This window comes from Triturus cristatus, chromosome 6, assembly GCF_964204655.1.
Source record: "Triturus cristatus chromosome 6, aTriCri1.1, whole genome shotgun sequence".
NCBI lineage: Eukaryota > Metazoa > Chordata > Amphibia > Caudata > Salamandridae > Triturus > Triturus cristatus.
This window is the reverse complement of record NC_140589.1, coordinates 973,545,374-973,563,912: the sequence shown is the minus strand read 5'-3', so window position 1 is coordinate 973,563,912 and position 18,539 is coordinate 973,545,374. Positions and strand designations below refer to the sequence as shown.

Here is an 18,539-nt window from a genome sequence, read left to right as displayed (position 1 = left end):
GGTCCCCCAAATTTAACCACTCCAGAAATTCATTCAACAATATGCTGGTACCGTTCCATATGAAGATAATGTCATCTATGAAACGGTACCAGCATGTCACATTTTCAAAATATGGAGCTATCTCATTGAATATGTGTCGTTGTTCGAATGCCCCCACATACAGGCAGGCCAGACTTGGGGCGCAAGTAGCTCCCATACTGGTCCCTTTCGTCTGTAGGTACAGTTCGTCCTTAAAGAGAAAGATGTTATTTTTTAGTACCATTCTTATGCATGACATGATAAAGCCTTTGTTGCCTCCATTAAGTTCTTCCCCATCCAAAATGGCGGAGATCACCTCTATAGTGCTGTCCTGAGGGATGTTAGTATACAGGGCTTCAATGTCTAAGGTGACCAAAATTTGGGTCACCCCATTGAAACCCTGTCCCTCAAACATTGAAATTGCATGGGCTGTATCTTTGAGATAAGACCTTTGTTTTTGTACAATGGGTCTTAGGAAAAAATCTACGTATTTGCTTAGTGGTTCTAAAATTGATCCAATGCTGCTTACTATTGGTCGCATCGGTGGATCGGATATACTCTTATGGATTTTTGGTAATCCATAGATTGCTGGAATGATTGGGTGTGAGTTCAATAAAAATTTATATTCATTTTCGCAAATCCAGCCTTCTTCTTTCCCTATCATTAAAAGAGTCTCAACTTCTTTTTTTAAAGTTGCTGTTGTGGTAAGTTTTATTTTTTGATAATGATCTTTCACGTTCAAAAGTTTCCTCATCCTGTCTTCATAGTCTGATGAGTCAAAGATAACCACTCCTCCGCCTTTGTCGGCGGGTTTTATGGTTATTTGGTCACAATTTTGTAATGTTTTTAATGCATTTCTCTGGTTAGTTGCCATATTGTTATGATAATACTTCTGCTTCTTTTTACCGATGTTTTTAATTTCCATTTCCACTACTTTTTCAAAAATCTCGACATTATTGTCGACCTGGGCTAAGCTGGGAGTAAAGGTTGACTTTGGTTTGAAACCCGATACGTTAGACGGGTGTGTGTATGTTTTATTTTCGAAAAACCTGTTTAGTCTTATTTTCCTGAAAAACTTTTTAAGATCGCTCTCTAGTTCAAACATATCTTGTGGAGCTGTGGGTGCAAAACTAAAGCCTCTTTGTAAAACATTTTGTTCTTCTTCACTTAGGGTTTTTTGCGACAAGTTAATTATGGGAAGTTCATTTACCTCCAATATTGTTTGTTTCTTGTTGCTAGATATTCCTGTCCCCCATTTTGAAGATGATGGTTTCTCTGGGGTTCCTGTCTGTTGAACCCCCTGTAGCCCCTTGGGCCCCGATTTTGGCGTCTCCCTAAAAAAGACTCCCGTTCAAAATGGGGTCCACCTCTGTTTCCTTGTGTTTCCATTGATTCCTCATCACTGGTGGTCCCAGAACTTTCTGAGAAGGTTATACGTTTATTCCCTCCTCTAGAGTATATGGGTCTTTGAGATTGTGGTTTATCCCATCTTTGATCCTTTTTCTGCTCAAAATAATCTTTGTTGGTATATGGATAAACCAACTCTACATTATATCTTTCTACATCCTTTCTTAGTTTTTTCAGTTTTTTGTTTGTTAAATATTCTCTATAACTTTGTGTTTCTATATCTAATTCTTCTATTTTCTTTTTTGCATCTTCTAGAGCTGAGCTTTGTCTGAGCTGTGCTTCTAAATCATTAATTTCCCGCTTTTCTAATTCTATTAATTCTTGGCCGGTTTCTATGATTAAGATTAACCAATCCCGACCAAGACCTATACTCCCTGCACAGTAGTTTCCTTTGCGTGACAGCGAGAAATAACTTGGGCTACATCCATTGCCTATGAGGGGAGGTGTGACGTCAGCATGTAGGAAAAGTGATGCTGTCGCATCACTTCCCTTCCAGAAACGACCAGCAGGGGTCCTGGTGATACTCTCATTACTACCAAAGGCAATCAGGAGGAAACTAGAGCAAAACTGGAGAAATAAATAGAAAATATTATTTTTTTTACCAGGGAAAGTAAATGTAAAGGCACAATAGGAGCACATTTTTTAGCAGAGTATATCATTTTCCCGCTGTGAGGCCATTCCCCACTTGTGATATGAAAAAGAAGTTCAGCAAAAATTAACAAAATGGTGCTTCCTGAAAGTATGTTAAATTACTATCAGGTCATTTGACTTAATTACAGTGACATAGATGTGTATGCAGTCTACATGTCTTCTGCAGGGATTATTTAGAACATGTAAGACACTAGTTTGGAACCCAGCACAGCATTGAATCCTTCCGAGACTTATAAAATAGGTGTAATTGAGTTGATTAATAGATTAAATCACAAGAAAATAAACAAAGTGAAACAAAGACACTACAAATTGCGGAAAGGAAAATGGGGAAAAAAATACATTACCTATATTTGAAAAAAATTGACATACTGTAATCACATCAATGAAAAGATTACATATTACATCACATGAATATAAACATGAAATAACATGATCTTATGTATCATAATGACATGCGTAAAAAAATTGTAAGATTTTTACTTAAAAACTTAAATAATGGTGCACAAAATACAAATCATAAAGAAACTGAAAAAAGGGGATTTTAAGTCACACGTTAAACAAAAACAAGTGTCAAAAAAGGACAAGTGAAAGGAAAGGAATAAACACAGAACAATCGCCCGGTATCATAGTTTTTAAAGAAGGGATAAAAGTGACAAGTTGGAAAGCCAGTGGTGCTATGGTGTTGAAAATACATCACTAAGGCAATACAAGCTTTATGTGCGTAAAAAATATTGCAGTATTAATACACCCTATTGTGTCATCATGCATACTTGAAAAAGAATTGCATTTGGACTAAGAACCCTGTGGAACTATTAAGAATATTATTAATACGTCGCCCCCCCAACCCCCTTTTCACAATGACAGATTTAAGGAACTTAAGAAATATACATTGTTGATTACAACTTAGCATTTACTTAATGCCAAATCATCCCCATTGAGTATTAACTCGGTTTGTCTACCTCTTTGTCTAGTATGCATGATGACACAATAGTACACTAGTATGTATCTCTTGGTCCTGTGAAGCAACATGTTGTTGTGAAACACGTGTTGGCCTTAATTAAGAATATTACTTGGATTGAGAATTTTATTTTATTTGAAAAGTTTTATATAGCGCTGGCTAGACCTGGAGGTATCAGAGCGCTTTACATGAGGACGAGCATTGTTTCAGAGCATAGTTACCAGTTACATAGTTACAAGTTACACAGTTTCAGAGCATAGTTACAAGTTGCTGGAGCGTAGTTACATGTGTTAAAAACATATACATAAGGGAAAAAGCATGCAAGGGGAGAGATTCAGGGGAGAGAGGATAGGGGCAGGGGAGGTAGAAAAAGAATGAAAGAGGGAAAGAGGTGGGGGGGTGAAGGACACGCAACCAGGAGACGAGGAAAACAGTGTCCAACGTCCGGAGTGCTGTGATCCCAGTGGAAATGGTGTCATTCCCACACGTCCGCTGTGTGTGGCTCCCTTTACGCTGTGGACTCTCTCAGAGGGGTCTCTGAGACCCCAGGGCATAAATACTGGATCCTTCCCCAACAAGGGCAGAGGGAGTGCTTTGGCAAGGGGCGTCATTCCCACAACACCACTGTGTGTGGCTCCCTTGACACTGTGGACTCTCTCAAGGGGGTCTCTGAGTCTCCACGGAATAAATGCTGGATCCCTCCCCAACAAAGGGCGAATGGAGTGCTATGGTAAAGGGTGCACACCATGGTGGTAACTTTAGGGATAACAGTTTTAGAATGGAGGGGACAGTTTCAAAGTCTTCAGAACTGTGGGGCAACCCCTCGTTCCTGCCATTAGCCCTCTTGGCGGGAGTGAATCTGAAGAGGAGTTTGTGGATAGTCGCCATCTTAAGGTCAGGCAGGTCAGAAATAGTAGATTAAGCTAAGGCATTGGATGCTTTTTGGTGGCCATTTTGAAGTCAGGCTCTTTACTAGTAAAACTAATGAATCATAAGAAATAAGAAAATACCTGAAGGGTTCCAGAAAATCAACAACCCCCAGTGTAGTTAGGATTCACATAGTGGGTACCGCCCCCACCTGGTACTTAGGCCTCACCGCTGCTGTAATCGAAGTCTTGGAAGCAGACAGCATGCAGTAGTCCAGTGCCTGGATAGCTGAGATGACTCTTCACTCTCCTCAGGACAATGCTGCCCACCGATCGTCAGGGTCTGAGTGCTTCACGCTCAGAGCCGCGGTGGAGTCGCCGGGCCTGCAGTGCACGAGTCACAGACCCACCGTCAGCAGTCCCAGCGCCTCACCCATCAGCAGCGAAGGAGACACAGTCGAGTGGACGCCTACAATGGCGGCATCGTGCACCACACAGCAGGGTCTCGATTTGTTGATCTGTCGCCGCTGCCGCACCTCCTGTGCTCACTGGACGCCCTCAGGTCCCAGGCAGTGGAGGGCCGAACCGTTGTCTGGGCAGCGCACTCCTGGTGAGTTTAGCCCCCAAAGGAGAGCCACCTCCAGCCGTCTGCGGTCACCAGGCAGGGGCCGCCACCATCTTTGTTCCCTTGGTCAGGGTGTCTCAAGCTGGTGAAGTTGTTCTCCGGATCACACCGAACCCAGCGCCGATGTCGCTTCTTAGGTCGCCCACCCTCCGTCGACGCGAAGCAGCGCCCTCACCGTTTGCTATCCTGCGCAGCTCTGCAACTGGGGCAGAAGCATCGCGCCTCAGCCTCGATGTCTTCAGCAGGGTTATGTCTCCAGGCTAGCCAACCCGCCGCATACCCCAGGCGCTCCGCTGTGTCCGTTACTCCGCGTTCAGCACAGCAGCAGGCAGAGTCAGTCGCAAGGCCCCTCTCCGCAGGCTCCGCTCAAGTATCGCCATCTTGTCCCGATTCAGCGCCTGCGGCAAGCAGTCTCTTTCTTGTCGCTTTTAGGGGTGATCCGCCACTTAAAATCACATCAGGTGGGAGAGGCTGGGTTTCTTGTTCATTTCGCTCCGCTTAGTACCAAGGATGTCGCATTTTGGCCAGGATATTTGGCGGATGGCGACCCCGGCCGGCAGAGCTACACTAAAGTGTGGCCATCTTGCAGCGGGCTACTCCTCCTAATAAAATTATTTGTGACCTAAATACTCAAAATCTAGAGTTTTAACTTATTACATTCCAAGACCAACAATGGTCCGTGTTTTTCATATTGCACACAGGACAGAAGGGTTCAGTCCTGTAATTTCTTTTGAGGTCTAGTGTCAAACCCATTAGAGAGCCTCTGTTTCCCTCCCATCTCACTTTATAGAAATAACCCTGCGGCTGGTGTCTATTGGGTTTCTATGGTGACAATTTAAAAGACTGCCTCGAAGATGCCTTGTTCTTTTGGCTACCCAATTCTTGAGCCTCACCCCAGCTTCAGGCCAGTGCCAGAGACAAGGCACAGTCATGCATACCTAACCTTCCTTGTCTGGCTTCTGCAGATGTCTGACCTTTCAACATTCGCTTGTCCACCTGCTTGCAAAAACTTTTGAATGGCCTACCGTCACTCACACGTTTTGCTGGTTACCTCACCATGGCCATGTGCGCACCAAAGTGCTTAATTTGTCCTCCCTTCACCCCCTCTTTCCCCGTCACTGCATTTCCAAATGCTGGCTTATACTCTGTAAAGCCTGGGTAACTTGTGTAAGATAAAATCGTGGGGGAATGAAGGGAATGGAGGGGGGGGGGGGGGGGGTGGACAGGGCTTTGTTGCAGGCTGCAAAGGTTATGCCAAATTGAGGCAGCCTTATACAGAGATCTCAGATGCTGTCATGTGATGAAGTAGTATTGCAATCTTTCTCATAGAGCATTGCGCCAAAAGAGTTTCCTCTACTTTGTACAAAAGACACTTGTGGTCCAGTTGTTCAAGTTTATTGTTTCCACCCAGCTACTCTTTGCCTAGGCCTTTCCTAACCCTGTTTTTTTGGTCCCTCCACAATAACGGCGGTTAAAAAATCTGAGTTAGAGATTTCTCCACACGGACAAAAAGTAGTGATATTACCTCATCAGGAAATGTTAATCATCTTTCATATAAATCATTATGTTTTCCTTTTCAAATGCACTTTCCCACCCTTCTGTCCCACCAAGAGAATACTAAACGTTATTATTTTTCACATATCTTCCCTTAGACACGTCTCCGCCATGGTGGTGGTGGTGACCATCACCTACATGTACAACATTACTAGTAGTTACTTTACACTTGTGAATACTGTTCCAGGAGGCTCCTTGCCATTATTTGGTGGAGGCATGCAAGTCCACACCGTAGTGTAAAATTGTGGTAAAATGTTCATTCGGAAATGGTAAATAGCAAACAAGTGTAGCCTTACACCTTGGTGTAGTAGTAAATATACTTGTGCATAATTACCTTTGTGAATAGACTCCATGAAATACTTACAATCTAATTTTACATCTAAGAAAAGTGTAGCCTGTGGAAGGCCTTACTGGGATGCCGTTTTGCTCAGGGGTGAGAATATCCTATGCGTTGGCAGCAGTCTTGTACCATCTACTATGGTGGTAATTTATGTTCCATGTTTCTTTCACAGCAGACCTCTGCCAATGTTATCAATATAATAATAACTTGTTTTTTACATAGCATTTGAAACTGCAGTTTTGCAGTTTTTAAGTCTTGTAAATAATAGGTGTTACAATTACCCAATTTTATGAAACTCAATTTACCGAACTTTGGGGGAATCGGAGGCTGAGTTGGCCTTGAGATTTTAACCAGCCACCTGACAATCACTTTTTTTCCCAGCAGTGAACAGTAAGCCCATGAATCTGTCCTCTGGTTTTAGTTGTGTTGGTATTCATTGGTGTTCACAGATCACACAGCACTTGGAATGCTTGTAGAATGGAATCTGTTGACAATGTACTCTATTGGGAATGTACTGGAGACAGCGGAGATCTGGTAGGTGGTGGGTGAATACAGTTTCCATTAGGAAAAAGATGGTGTCTTCTACCCAAGGTTCATGTGTCTTCTCTACCTATTGCCAGTGTGTCCCTCTCGAATGTCATTTTTAATGTCTCCTTGTCCCAGTGTGTACATTGATGTCTATTTGTGGTTATGGGCCTTCCTGCACAGTTTCCATATATATGTGTGTGCTCATTTGTCTCCCTCTCACAGTGTCTGTCTTCTATCCCAGTGACTAAGTCTCTATGTTGTTCTCTCCCTGACCCAGTGTCTTTGTTTCTCTCTCTCATTGCTAGCGATTTTTTACTCTGCTGTTTTTACCGAAGTGACACCTTCACCGTGGACATTGATTAATGTTGATGCTGCCTCCAGTGCTCTGAATGAATTTATATTTTAAATAACTGTATTTGTTTTTAATTATAAGTAGTTCTCCCTTTTAAGGCACGCGCAGTCCAGATCGCCATGGTCCTTCAATGTCCTTCTGCTCATTGTTGGTGCTTACAGTATATTATTCAGAAAGTAGTCTCTCGCATTCAACGTTGACATTTCCTACAATGGTGGGGATATTTTTTCCATAAAATCTATTGTAACTTCTTAATACCTTTAATGCACGATGTTTGTAACCAGAGCGCAAACTGAAATGCAGCCATAATGTTATTCCTTCAAGGAAAAATCTGTCTGATACAGAATATTTGTCGTTAATTTTACTTGATACCACTTGATTTTCTCAAAGAATGCCTTATCACTTTCATAAATAGTTTCACGCTATTAAGCATTTGTATCGGTGTGTGAGGTTTATTAAATAAAGCACTATATTGGTATTTTTTTTAAACTTTTCAATCTATCACCAAGAACTAATGCAGTTCAACCATTCAGTCGCAGCATCATATAATTCTTTAATTTACTCGCAAACATATATATTGCTGTAGATTCAGTAGGGTTTCATTTTTGTAGTTAGGTAATTATACGTTGTTTTACGAAGAGGTATTCAACTACTATTTATTGGTTGTAGAATCTCATTCAAATCCTGCATATATCCTCCAGACTTCACACTTTATCAATTATTTTGGTGCAACCTCTGCTGTGATATATTGTTTATCAGACTCCTTGAATTAGTCCAAATTAGTATGTCATTGCTCCAAAATGCGGACTACCCTACTTCTGGACAATGTACCTCATCACCACTGCCAGTTCTTTACTCTTGACAGTTTGATAGTCATCTCTGTCTTCACAGAATTTACTCTCATAGAACTTTCTAAAATAGTTCACAAACACCTGCACCTTGCGTATTCTGATCACTGTCTGAGTAACGCCCCTCACCTAGGAAACTCGTCTGCCTTTACAGATTTCTCATATTCACACAGCTAAGGGGTTGCCTGCTTTGTTTCCAGCATCTTAAAGATGTCTGTGATTCTTACACAATTTTTAGGTCTGGCTTTATTCCAGACCCTTTTAGTTTACTAAAATGATATGTATAATATATTTAGTTATAGGGGCTTTCAGCCAGTCCAAGTCATTCATTGGTCTCTTATCGTGTCATTCACATGTTTCTTCCACCCACTCCAGCATGTAGCACAGGACAGTGTCAGTCCGTTTCCGCCATTGGCTAACTGCACTGTGAGTCATGGGATTCTGCCCTTTTACAAGTAGCACATCCACACAGTTATTTATTTATTTTTCTTTACCTTGACAATGACCCAACTGCCTTTCCAAAAATTATGTTTTGTAAAAATCATGACCAAAGAAAAGAAGAATTGACACAGCCAAAATACAAGTAACCACCACCAGACCTAGTGGATTTGCCAAGGCTAATGTTTATGACATTTACTCTCAGGGAGATGTACGCTGTGCCCCTAACAATGTTGTATGTAGACTGTAGGGGTAATATGTGCAATTGGAGGGATGGCAGGGTGTACAGCAGCAAGAGAGCAAGAGTTGTATTTGAGTAGTCTAGTAAAGTGAAGGATACTGTCATTTACAGCATTTAAAGAATATTTACTATACGATCCAGACTATTCTGAATTCAAGCTCCATTGTTTTAAGTTAGCAAACATAAGCAATCAAAATAACAAATGCTTCATTTAAATTTTCTGACTATATATAAAAAATCTGTTGAAATACTTGAGGAATCCCTCAAAGTTAAGTTAATTGAATCTCTACATCACCCTGGTGCTTTGGGGATATCCTATACAAAATTGCTTAGTTTGTATTTGTTTCATGTGAATTTGATATCTTTTTTATATTAACACAGTATTAAAATATTGTATTGCATATATATTTCATATAATTTTATGATAACTTTGTGTTGTGATTTGAAACTCACAGCCTATCTTAATTTGAAATTATATTTAAAGATGTACAATTGATGTTGTGTTTGAAGAACTTTTAGGATGTTATATCTTTGCTCTACTTGTGTAGTAGCGATGAATTAATGTGCCTTCACAGTAGGCAGATAAAATAAAATTAAAACAACTAACTTGACTTAACCAGCCCACCTTTTAGAGAATTTGACTACATGAAAAATAGTTTTTCAATGCTTTTTCTTGGCTGACTGTTCTGCTTAATAATTAATGCACATATCAAACTCAACATGTATATTCTTTCTTCTTTCTATCTGCTCCCAAAGATCCACATCCAGAGAACGGAAGGGTGCGACCACATGACCTGCTCGCAGTGCAACACTAACTTCTGCTATCGCTGCGGGGAGAGATACCGCCAGCTCCGTTTCTTTGGAGATCACACGTCAAACCTCAGCATATTTGGATGCAAATACCGCTACCTCCCTGAAAGACCGAATTTACGGAGACTGGTGCGAGGCTCTGTCTGTGGTGAGTGAAGCCCAGCTTGAACATGAGCACATACACAAACTTAGTGCGGAGTTTGGCAAAAAATAATTGAGTAAAGCCAAAGGTTTTTTCTCCCCTCTGCCAGGGTGTAAACTTTCAAAGGAAATTACAATGTATTTCTATAAGTTCCATTACTCCACAGCTTTGATGTGGCAAATTAGCCAAAAAATATATGCATTTTTGTGTTCTTTAGTTGCTTTTAAAATGATTGAGAATAATCCAATGAAAATACAAAAGCCTAAACAACATCATTAGGTTTGAGTTAACATTTCGCCCCACCATGCTGGCACTTAAGAACCTATACTTTCAAGTGAGACTATATTAGATGTTGTTGAGGAGTAAAGGATGTTCATATTTTGACATCTTATCAAAGACCTATGGTAATTTTTCACATTATTGGAAGCTTTATTAAGCAGTCCTTAGTGCTGTTGTGTTTTACTTAATTTGCCCCTTCATTGCAGCTTAAACATAATTGTTAAGTATGGCTTTCATAGCGAGCCATGAATATGAATACCAGTTTGATTGCTACAACAGTGCAAAAGTGGTGTTGTTCCCCTACTGTTAATTCTCTTGGGAAAACGCTTGCAATCCTTGTGTGGCCCATCTCCGCACATCCTGGGTCTCCAGAGATGAGTTTGAAGCAGTGGCTAATACCTCAGACCTCATCTCATGGCACTAGGGGATGAAGCAGGAGAACATTGGTGGCACTTTGACTTTACCAAGCACCACTCTTCCTTTCAGTTCCAGATCCGTGCAGAGCTTCGCTTACAGGCATTTCAAAGATTCACTGACAGAGCTCTCAGAGAACCTGTTAGCATTGGGTAGGCTCTCTGTACTTATGTATTGCAGAGAATATTGCTTCCGGTGGGGAGAGGAAGAGGTACAAGATAGGGTGGTGTAAGAGGGTGGCAGAAGTCTAAATAGTTTTAGATATTTGAGTGGGGCAGGGTTCTGCTAATGGTGGTGGGGTGGATAGCAGACATCAAGTAACAGTAAAGTTAGGGAAGGGCAGTTCATCATATAGTGAGATGGGTGGTAGGATGCCAGGTAATATTAGTATTTTGGTGGTGGAAGGGCAGACCCTCAGGTTATGTAGGTGGGTGGAACGATACAAGATCATTGTTAAAAACAAATGGCATGAAGAGGGCAATGCAGTGGGTTGTGAGTTTAGTTGGTAGGACAAATTGTAATTTTAAACATGTGGGCATGGAGGAGACAGCAATGGTGAGGTTGGTGCATATGTAGGTGTATGGCAGAAAAGCAGATGATTTGTAATATTTGTGTGGCAAGTAGGTGGAAATGCTGTGGGTTGTGGTGAGTATAATGTTTATTTTACTTACAACTTGGGTTGAGGGGGCTAAGATCATGTTGCGAATGGCTGTCCCATGATTTCTATACCCCGAGGCTACTGGACTGAGAAGGGATAGAAGAGTGGATAATGTGCACCTCCTCCTTTTAAGTGCCATCTCCGACCATCTGAACTTGAGTTTCTTTCTCTGTATGTTGAACCTCTCAGCCAAAACCTTCCCTGTAATTCACAGTTACTCATCTATAATTCTATATGTTATGTATGGCTTTCATTGAAAGCCTTTATCATGAAGAACTGGATCAGAATCTGGTTATGAACTGCTGTGACATCACAACAGTGATTAATCCAGCCATTATTGTGATGTCTCTAGAGGAATCTTTTGCCTCCTTGCTCTGCCCCCTTACCTGAGTGCCCAGAGAGCCTGTGGCAGTGGAAAGGTGGTTAGCAGTCTCACCCGTCTTCTTTTACCTCTCACACTTCTCCATAGTCCCAAGAGGAATAGGAAGAATGCGGATAGCCCAGTTCCTGCACCAACAGTCATCTACCCTGTCAGTGTGTGTCTTTGTCGACCCGTGCCAAAGGAGAAACCAACCTGTGATGACTTGCGGCTCCCATTGAGCCACCATCTCCCCACTCCAATGCGCGAGTGGCAAGCACAGCTTTGGTCTGAGAAGTGGTGTGATTGGGCAGAGGATGGTGCAGATGTGTGGCAAGAAGCCAGGAACCTATTTATCAGCTTGGATGGGGGTTACATGCAGAGGGTGGTAGGGTGGGTGGGTGGATTTCAGGTTTCCAGGTATTATATTTTAATACATTGAGATGGACAGGTGAGGGAGCTTTTTTAGAAGGTGTTGGGGGTGGGTGGCTGGAGGTCATTTTAAAAAAAAATTCTAAACATTATTTTATGAGATGATCCATTACTCCTCTGACCTTGCAAACGTTTGAAGCTGATCAGATGATTCTTAAGTGGCCATATCAACATACGATTAAAGAAGTGTAAAAGTGACATTGTTCTTGTTGCCTGTTTGATGTCACTCAGAACCCCCTCAGTGAAACACATGCCTGTAATTCACTGTTACTCATCTATAAGTCTACATATTGACACCTGTGTCGGCTTAGTTAACAGTACACTTTAAAGATAAGATTTATACAAAAAGGCACATAACATCAGATGTTCCAATTTGAGGAAGTTTCCCATGCAAAAAGAACAAAGAGAAAATAGCTAATAGCCTTCAGGGGCATGGATCCAATTTGTCATTAAATTCTGGATAGTAACACCATCAGACCTAGACTTTACCTGAGTCTCCTTCCTGCCCACCTCAAGCATCCAGGATGGTTCATGGAAATCCTATTTGACAGCTTTAGTATGCTTCCATTTTAACTCACTTGCAGTGCTGTTCAGTGTCAGAGGCAGCCAGGAGCGTTTCTTAATAAATGACTTTCTGTTCCAGTATTGAACAGCACATCACTCTAACGGACCATACCTCTTCCCTTCTTAGACAGACTGATGGGAGAAAGGGAAGTTAGAGCAGGGTACTTTAGTGGGACAAGAGCATGGTTCCACAATTAAATCTTGAGGCTGAGGGTGTTACCTTTCCTACATTAGCACTCCCCAGCTAGATAGAGGAGTAACTGAAGGAAGTCCTGAAAGGATAAAGACTCATGAACTTGCAGGAAAAAGATAAGAGGGTTTGAAGAGGGAGGAGATGATTGTATATGAAAGAACTAACATCCTGTTTTGTAGTTGGTGAACCTGCCTTTTACAGCATCTTTCCCGCCACTGCCTTGGCGTGGCTTTTATGTGATGTGTAGGCTTGTATTTTATGTCGTTTGTGCTATGTTTGGACATGTGGTAATTTCAGAGTCCTTTTGGCCTTCTTTTCTGTCGGTTTTGGTTCCTAATTTAGAACATTTCTGCATCCTGTGCAAATTAAATGTTTATTAGTGTTTGCTAGCTTAGTTGGCATCAACAATTACTGCCCCTGGTGCCATTTAACTCCTGAACTGCTGAGGCTTTCCGCTCCGGTGCGCAGCCCTTCTTTTAGCTATTTGGGGGTAATTCGTACTTCGGCCTCTGGAATTTTTGTCACAGAATATCAACAACAAAGTTGCGATCTTTTTTGTAAATGTACACCGTGTCTGTAGATTTCTCAAGAGGGGACGGAGGAAATGGCAAAACTATAGCTAAATTTTGTTTTTAGTTTTTTTGGGAGAATGGGAAAGAAGTGCTGCACAAGAAAGTGCTGTTTTGTTCTCCTAAAAATGACATCAAAGGTTTCCTGTGATAAAATCACCATTTCTCAGCTTTCAGGAACAAGCAGAGCTGAATGAAAAATATATTTTTACCAACGTTTTGACATTTTTCTAAGAAGTAGCCCATTTGTTCTCATTTTTGTGCTATCAACCTACTTCTAGTTTATGGTTTATGGTGTGAAACCATGGGTGATCTTGTGAATCTATGTATTTCTGAAAAGTAGACAACATTCTGTTTTCATCTGTAGTGACTTGTCACGATGCCCAATTTGTGGTCACTGCAATATATAGGGTTTGTAGGTTTTCTAGGAACACCAGATACCCAGAGCCAGAAACTGAGCTAGAGCTTAGAATTGATTTTTCATTGTGTACAGACTATTTAGCAATGGCAAAATATGAAGAATGTAAAATGGGTATGAAGGAAACCTATGTATTTCTAAGATACTGATTTTAGGAACTGTGGTCATTTGTGCAGCTCTGAATGTGAGGTTGCCCATACTGCAACGTGATTCAGAGGGTATTTTGTCTTTGGTATAAAATGTCTGCTTTCTCTGGCTTACATATGGATTTCAGAAATGCAGACAAAATCCAATTAGCAATAACAAATGTTCTATTATTCTGTGGTCCCGCACTTCACTTGATAAAGATGGTGCCTCATTTGTATGGCTGGTCTTAGCGTCTGCGACTCAAAACGCTTCGAAACCCGACCTGGAGGCACTGTATTTCACCCAGCAGATTCCCAATTTTTTTTTTTACATTGCAGGTAGTTGTGGATTTTGTACTTTAACTCAGCCGCCACCCACGGAAACCTCCCATACCCAGAGATTTCTGAAAACAGGACACAACCCGAGTTGTCTATGGTTGTGTTACTTGTGTGGGTCTCACCAGGTTTTCTTACCCATAACCCCTTGCAAACATATTGGTTTGGCTAAAAACGCACAATGTCCTCATATTTCTGTGAGGGAAAGTTCTGGAATCTGTAGGAAGCCACAGATTTCCTACCACCTAGCGTTTCTCCACATCACGCAATAAAAATGGTACCTCACTTGTGTGGGTGGGCCAAGAGTCACTGACAGAAAAGGGCCCATAACTCGGAGTCTCACTCTGACGAATTCCCCAGAGTTGCTGAAAATCTCCGCTAAATTCTGCAGAGTTCCGTGAGCGAGCCAAGTATTCAATATTAGATGATAGATCATGAGGATGCCACTCCATTTACAAATGCAACATGCTTGCGTTCAAATCTGTAAATAAATTGCAGCATGAACATGATGAGGCTTAAGGAGCCTAGGCAATAATTCTTTCTAAATACAGGCGACACGTTCCCAACCCCGCTTCTGATGAGCCAGTTTGTAAGTGCCTGAGAGACAATCACACTCAACAACACAGAAGATTCAACACAAAATATTAGTACCTGCTGCAATGCCTGCCTTCCATCTGCTCCGCTCATTGATATCAGGTGGACCAGAGGCAACTCAATCTGCACTGTGATCTACCTATGTAAAGGGGATTGCCGCTGCTGGGCGCACTTCTACCGCTCTCTACAGCCAAACACAGGGACAGAGTGCACTTCCGGCAACAATCGCCACCGGCTTGATTACGCGTCAGAATTCAGGAACACGCCCCATCCTGTGACTCAAAGATGGCTCCGACAAGTGCATCTTTCTCGCACTTCCACAGCCCCCTCCCTCCTCTTGCACTGCCCAGAAGGCTCAGCTGAGAGCTGACCACATGACCGCTGCTTGCCTGACAGAACGGGACATGCGCAGAACAGTTGGGCTCCTGTGTGCTGCTTTCTGACAGCAATACCAAAGAGAGAACTAGGTCTAGAGAGGTCCAGCCTGCCTGAGCCTGTTCTGCTTGGCACTGCTTGCCTCTGCTTCTCACCTCTGCCTCCCTCCCATCCTCTGCATACCGGACACAGTGCATGGAAATCCCTAGCAGATGCGCCTGTCCGTGCTCCTGAGGTCCTCCTCCTCTCACAAGGGGGTTTCTGCTATGGATTCATTTCTTGTGGGTTATAAATAATTATTTGACAGTGCGGGCGGTATTCTGGCCAGTGATGTGCCCCTAGGACAGTGGCTGGAATAGAGAGCATTTTGTCCCCTATGTTGGGGTGAGTGCCGTTAAACTCCGAAACGCAGTGGTTGGCGGAGGTTTGGCAAACTCCGTGCTCAAAAGAGAGCACGGAGTAGCAAAACTCTGCAATCTCCTTTGACGGTGCAGAGTTCACTGCCCACCCCTACTCCACACCAACCTTTTTTTGCTATTTTACTACCTGTGGATTTTGGGCCTCATCTGAGCCAGTAGCCAGGGTCACCTACCAAGCCTACACATTTCTGAACACTAGACACCCAGGGGAGTGTAGGGAGGGGTGACGAGTATGGCTCACACCAGGTTTTCTTACCCAGAAGCCCTTATAAACCTAATATTTTGGTTAAAAACAAACATTTTTGTCACATATCTGTGAGGGAAATGTCTGGAATCTGCACAGAGCCACACATTTCCTACCACCCATCGTTTCCCCATTTCTCCCAATGAAAATTGCACCTCACTTGTGTGGGTGGACCTAGTGATCGCCACAGGGAAGGGCTAGAAACGCAAAATGGGAGATCAAATATTTCCAGTCAAAACCAACCCTTTCTTGCAATTTGGGTAGCTGTGGATTTTGGGACCTAGCTCAGGCAGCACCTAATGAAACCTACCGAACCCACACATTTCTGAAAAGAAGACACACAGGGGATTCCTGGGTGGGTTGACTTGTGTAGATCTCACCAGGTTTTCTTATCCAGAAGCCCATGCAAACCTCACATTTACAAACACACATTTGCCCTTCATATCTGTGAGGGAATGTTCCGGAATCTGATTTCCTTCCACCCAGCGTCCACCCCCCCCTTGCCTCCCAATTAAAAATGCTACTTCATCTGTGTGGGTGAGTCCATGACAGGAAAGGGCCCAAAAATGCTGAATGGAGAGATCAAACTTTTCCACACAAAACTGACCCTGGTTTAACTGTGGAGTTTAGGCCTTCTCTCCACCGACACGTAGAGAAAGCTAGAGAAAGCTACAAAACACACACATTTCTGAAAACTAGATGCTCAGTGGAATCCTGGTTGGGTGACTTTTGTGACTCTCTCCAGGTTTTCTTACCCAGAAGTCCTTGCAAATCTAAAATTTTGACTAAATACACATATTTTCCTCACATATTTTCCTCACATTTTTGTGGGAAGAAGTTGTGGAATCTGTGAGGAGCCACACTTTACTACCACCCAGCGTTCCCATTTCCCCCAATAAAAATGGTACCTTGTGTGGATGGGCCATGTGTCTGTGACAGGAAAGGGCCATGGGGGCAAAAAGACTGTTGCTCCTTTTTTGGGGTAGAAGCATGACCATGCCCATGAAGGGATGCCCCCACCTCATGTCCTTTTTATTTATATATTGAATATTACCTGGTGTCTATTGCCCCCCAGCCGCAGGGTTAATCATCCTTATCTGCCCCCCGGTGTGGCAGAATAACTAAAAGTTTGAGGTGGAGGCTAGGGGGAGCAGAAGCCCTTGTCTAAAGCTCCCCCAACCACACATCCCTAGATCCCAGTGGGTGGATCAATGCATGTTGATCACTCTCCTGTGGCAATGTCCAAGCAGGGATACACTGGGTAAAGATACCATTGGAGGAAGCGTGGCTTGAACAGTGAGGAAGATGGTATTTTGATTCTGCCACTCCTGGCGGCGCAGATCGGAAACTGTGATTTTGTTGTCATTACGTGCACCAAAATGACCATAAGTCCCATCCACCAGTAGTGCAGAATCGCTAGACTTGAAGTGACGCTCTGGGGATGAAGTGGATCGTGTCTATGTTATGTATTCGACCTGGAGGAATCTACTGAGTGCAGCTGGACTATTTCTCAAAATGGCCGTCATTCCTTTCAACATTCCAAACTCGAAAACAACTTTGAAGCGTTACTGACACCGCCGAGACTCTGGTTCAGGCAAGCTACTTTCTCCCCTTTTGCTGCTGTGCTAGTACACACATCCTGCCTGCGTTGCTGAATTGCCGCATCGATACTCTCCCGTATTGTCACTCTATCGCGGCTGACTCTAAGATGGTGCAGCAGAGCTGTGTAGCCTAGCGTCATCTTGGCAAAGCAGCTGTAACCCTCACCTTCCTGCCCTCAATTAAAGTACTTGGAGAGCGGTGGATGTCAGTTCTAGGCTCCACTGAGCTCTATTGCTTATAAGAAGCGCCACAAATTCATCTGTGCTAGATCAGTTTTCAAGCACTAGAGGTTGACAAATTGTGACATGCCAACAGTTGCATTCACATGTTTTGGGGGCCCATTATAGACATAATGATCCACTCCTATCCATCATAACCTGATATATATTAATTGCCAATTGAAAGCTCGCTACAACAGCACTTGGCCTTCAAGTGCTGGCAACCAAATTTGGTGAGAGATGGCTTCCAAATGTGTCTTTCTGCTACTTGGTGAATCATTGTCACCATATTCACATCAGGCCATCACACATACAGCAAGGTGGGACCAGGATATTCAAACTAGTGGCTCCCCCTGCACATCCTTGGTTTCCCATACTCATTGTTTGCTACATTAACCTCTTCTTGAAAGGGAATACTTAGGCGCGGTGTGCCATGACAAACGACATCATAAGAGGTCAGTGGCTCTTCCCACACTTCATTCTCTAATAGGTCTTTGAGTCTTCTACTGGAAAATCAGAGCCTCCAATCCCACACAGTACTATTGGTGCTTTGACCATAACTGAAAAAGAACCTAAATCATGCTTTAAATGCTTCAAAGCTGAACATCCATCTCCAGATTCACCGATTAGAGGGAATTGGGGAGAGGAGTTGGCCTAACGGCTAGGGCGCTCGACTTCGGACCTGGGGAACTGGGTTCGAGTCTCGGTAATGACGCTGAACATCCTGTGATTCTGGGCAAATCACTTAATCTCCCCGTGCCTAACAAAGAATGAATGTGTGTCCTAATGTAACGTAACGTAACTGGCGCTCTGATACCTGATTGGATTCGGGTCAAGTTTGCGCTATATAAAACTCTGCAAAAAAAAAAAAAACAGACATTAGCGCTACTATATACATGATACTAAAAAAATTAGCTCATGTCCACGATTTCGGCAAATCAACAAAAACTAATATGGATGCGA

General features: G+C 42.8%; 1 protein-coding gene across 1 annotated transcript in view; it reads left to right on the top strand.

Moving 5' to 3' along the window:
* The window catches only part of RNF217 (ring finger protein 217), a 411,233-nt gene that overhangs the window by 327,754 nt on the left and 64,940 nt on the right, over positions 1-18,539 (top strand). Inside the window, exon 4 of the mRNA XM_085611693.1 lies at positions 9,583-9,784. Coding sequence (XP_085467819.1) covers positions 9,583-9,784 — 202 coding nt within the window. The remainder of the gene's footprint in view (positions 1-9,582; positions 9,785-18,539) is intronic.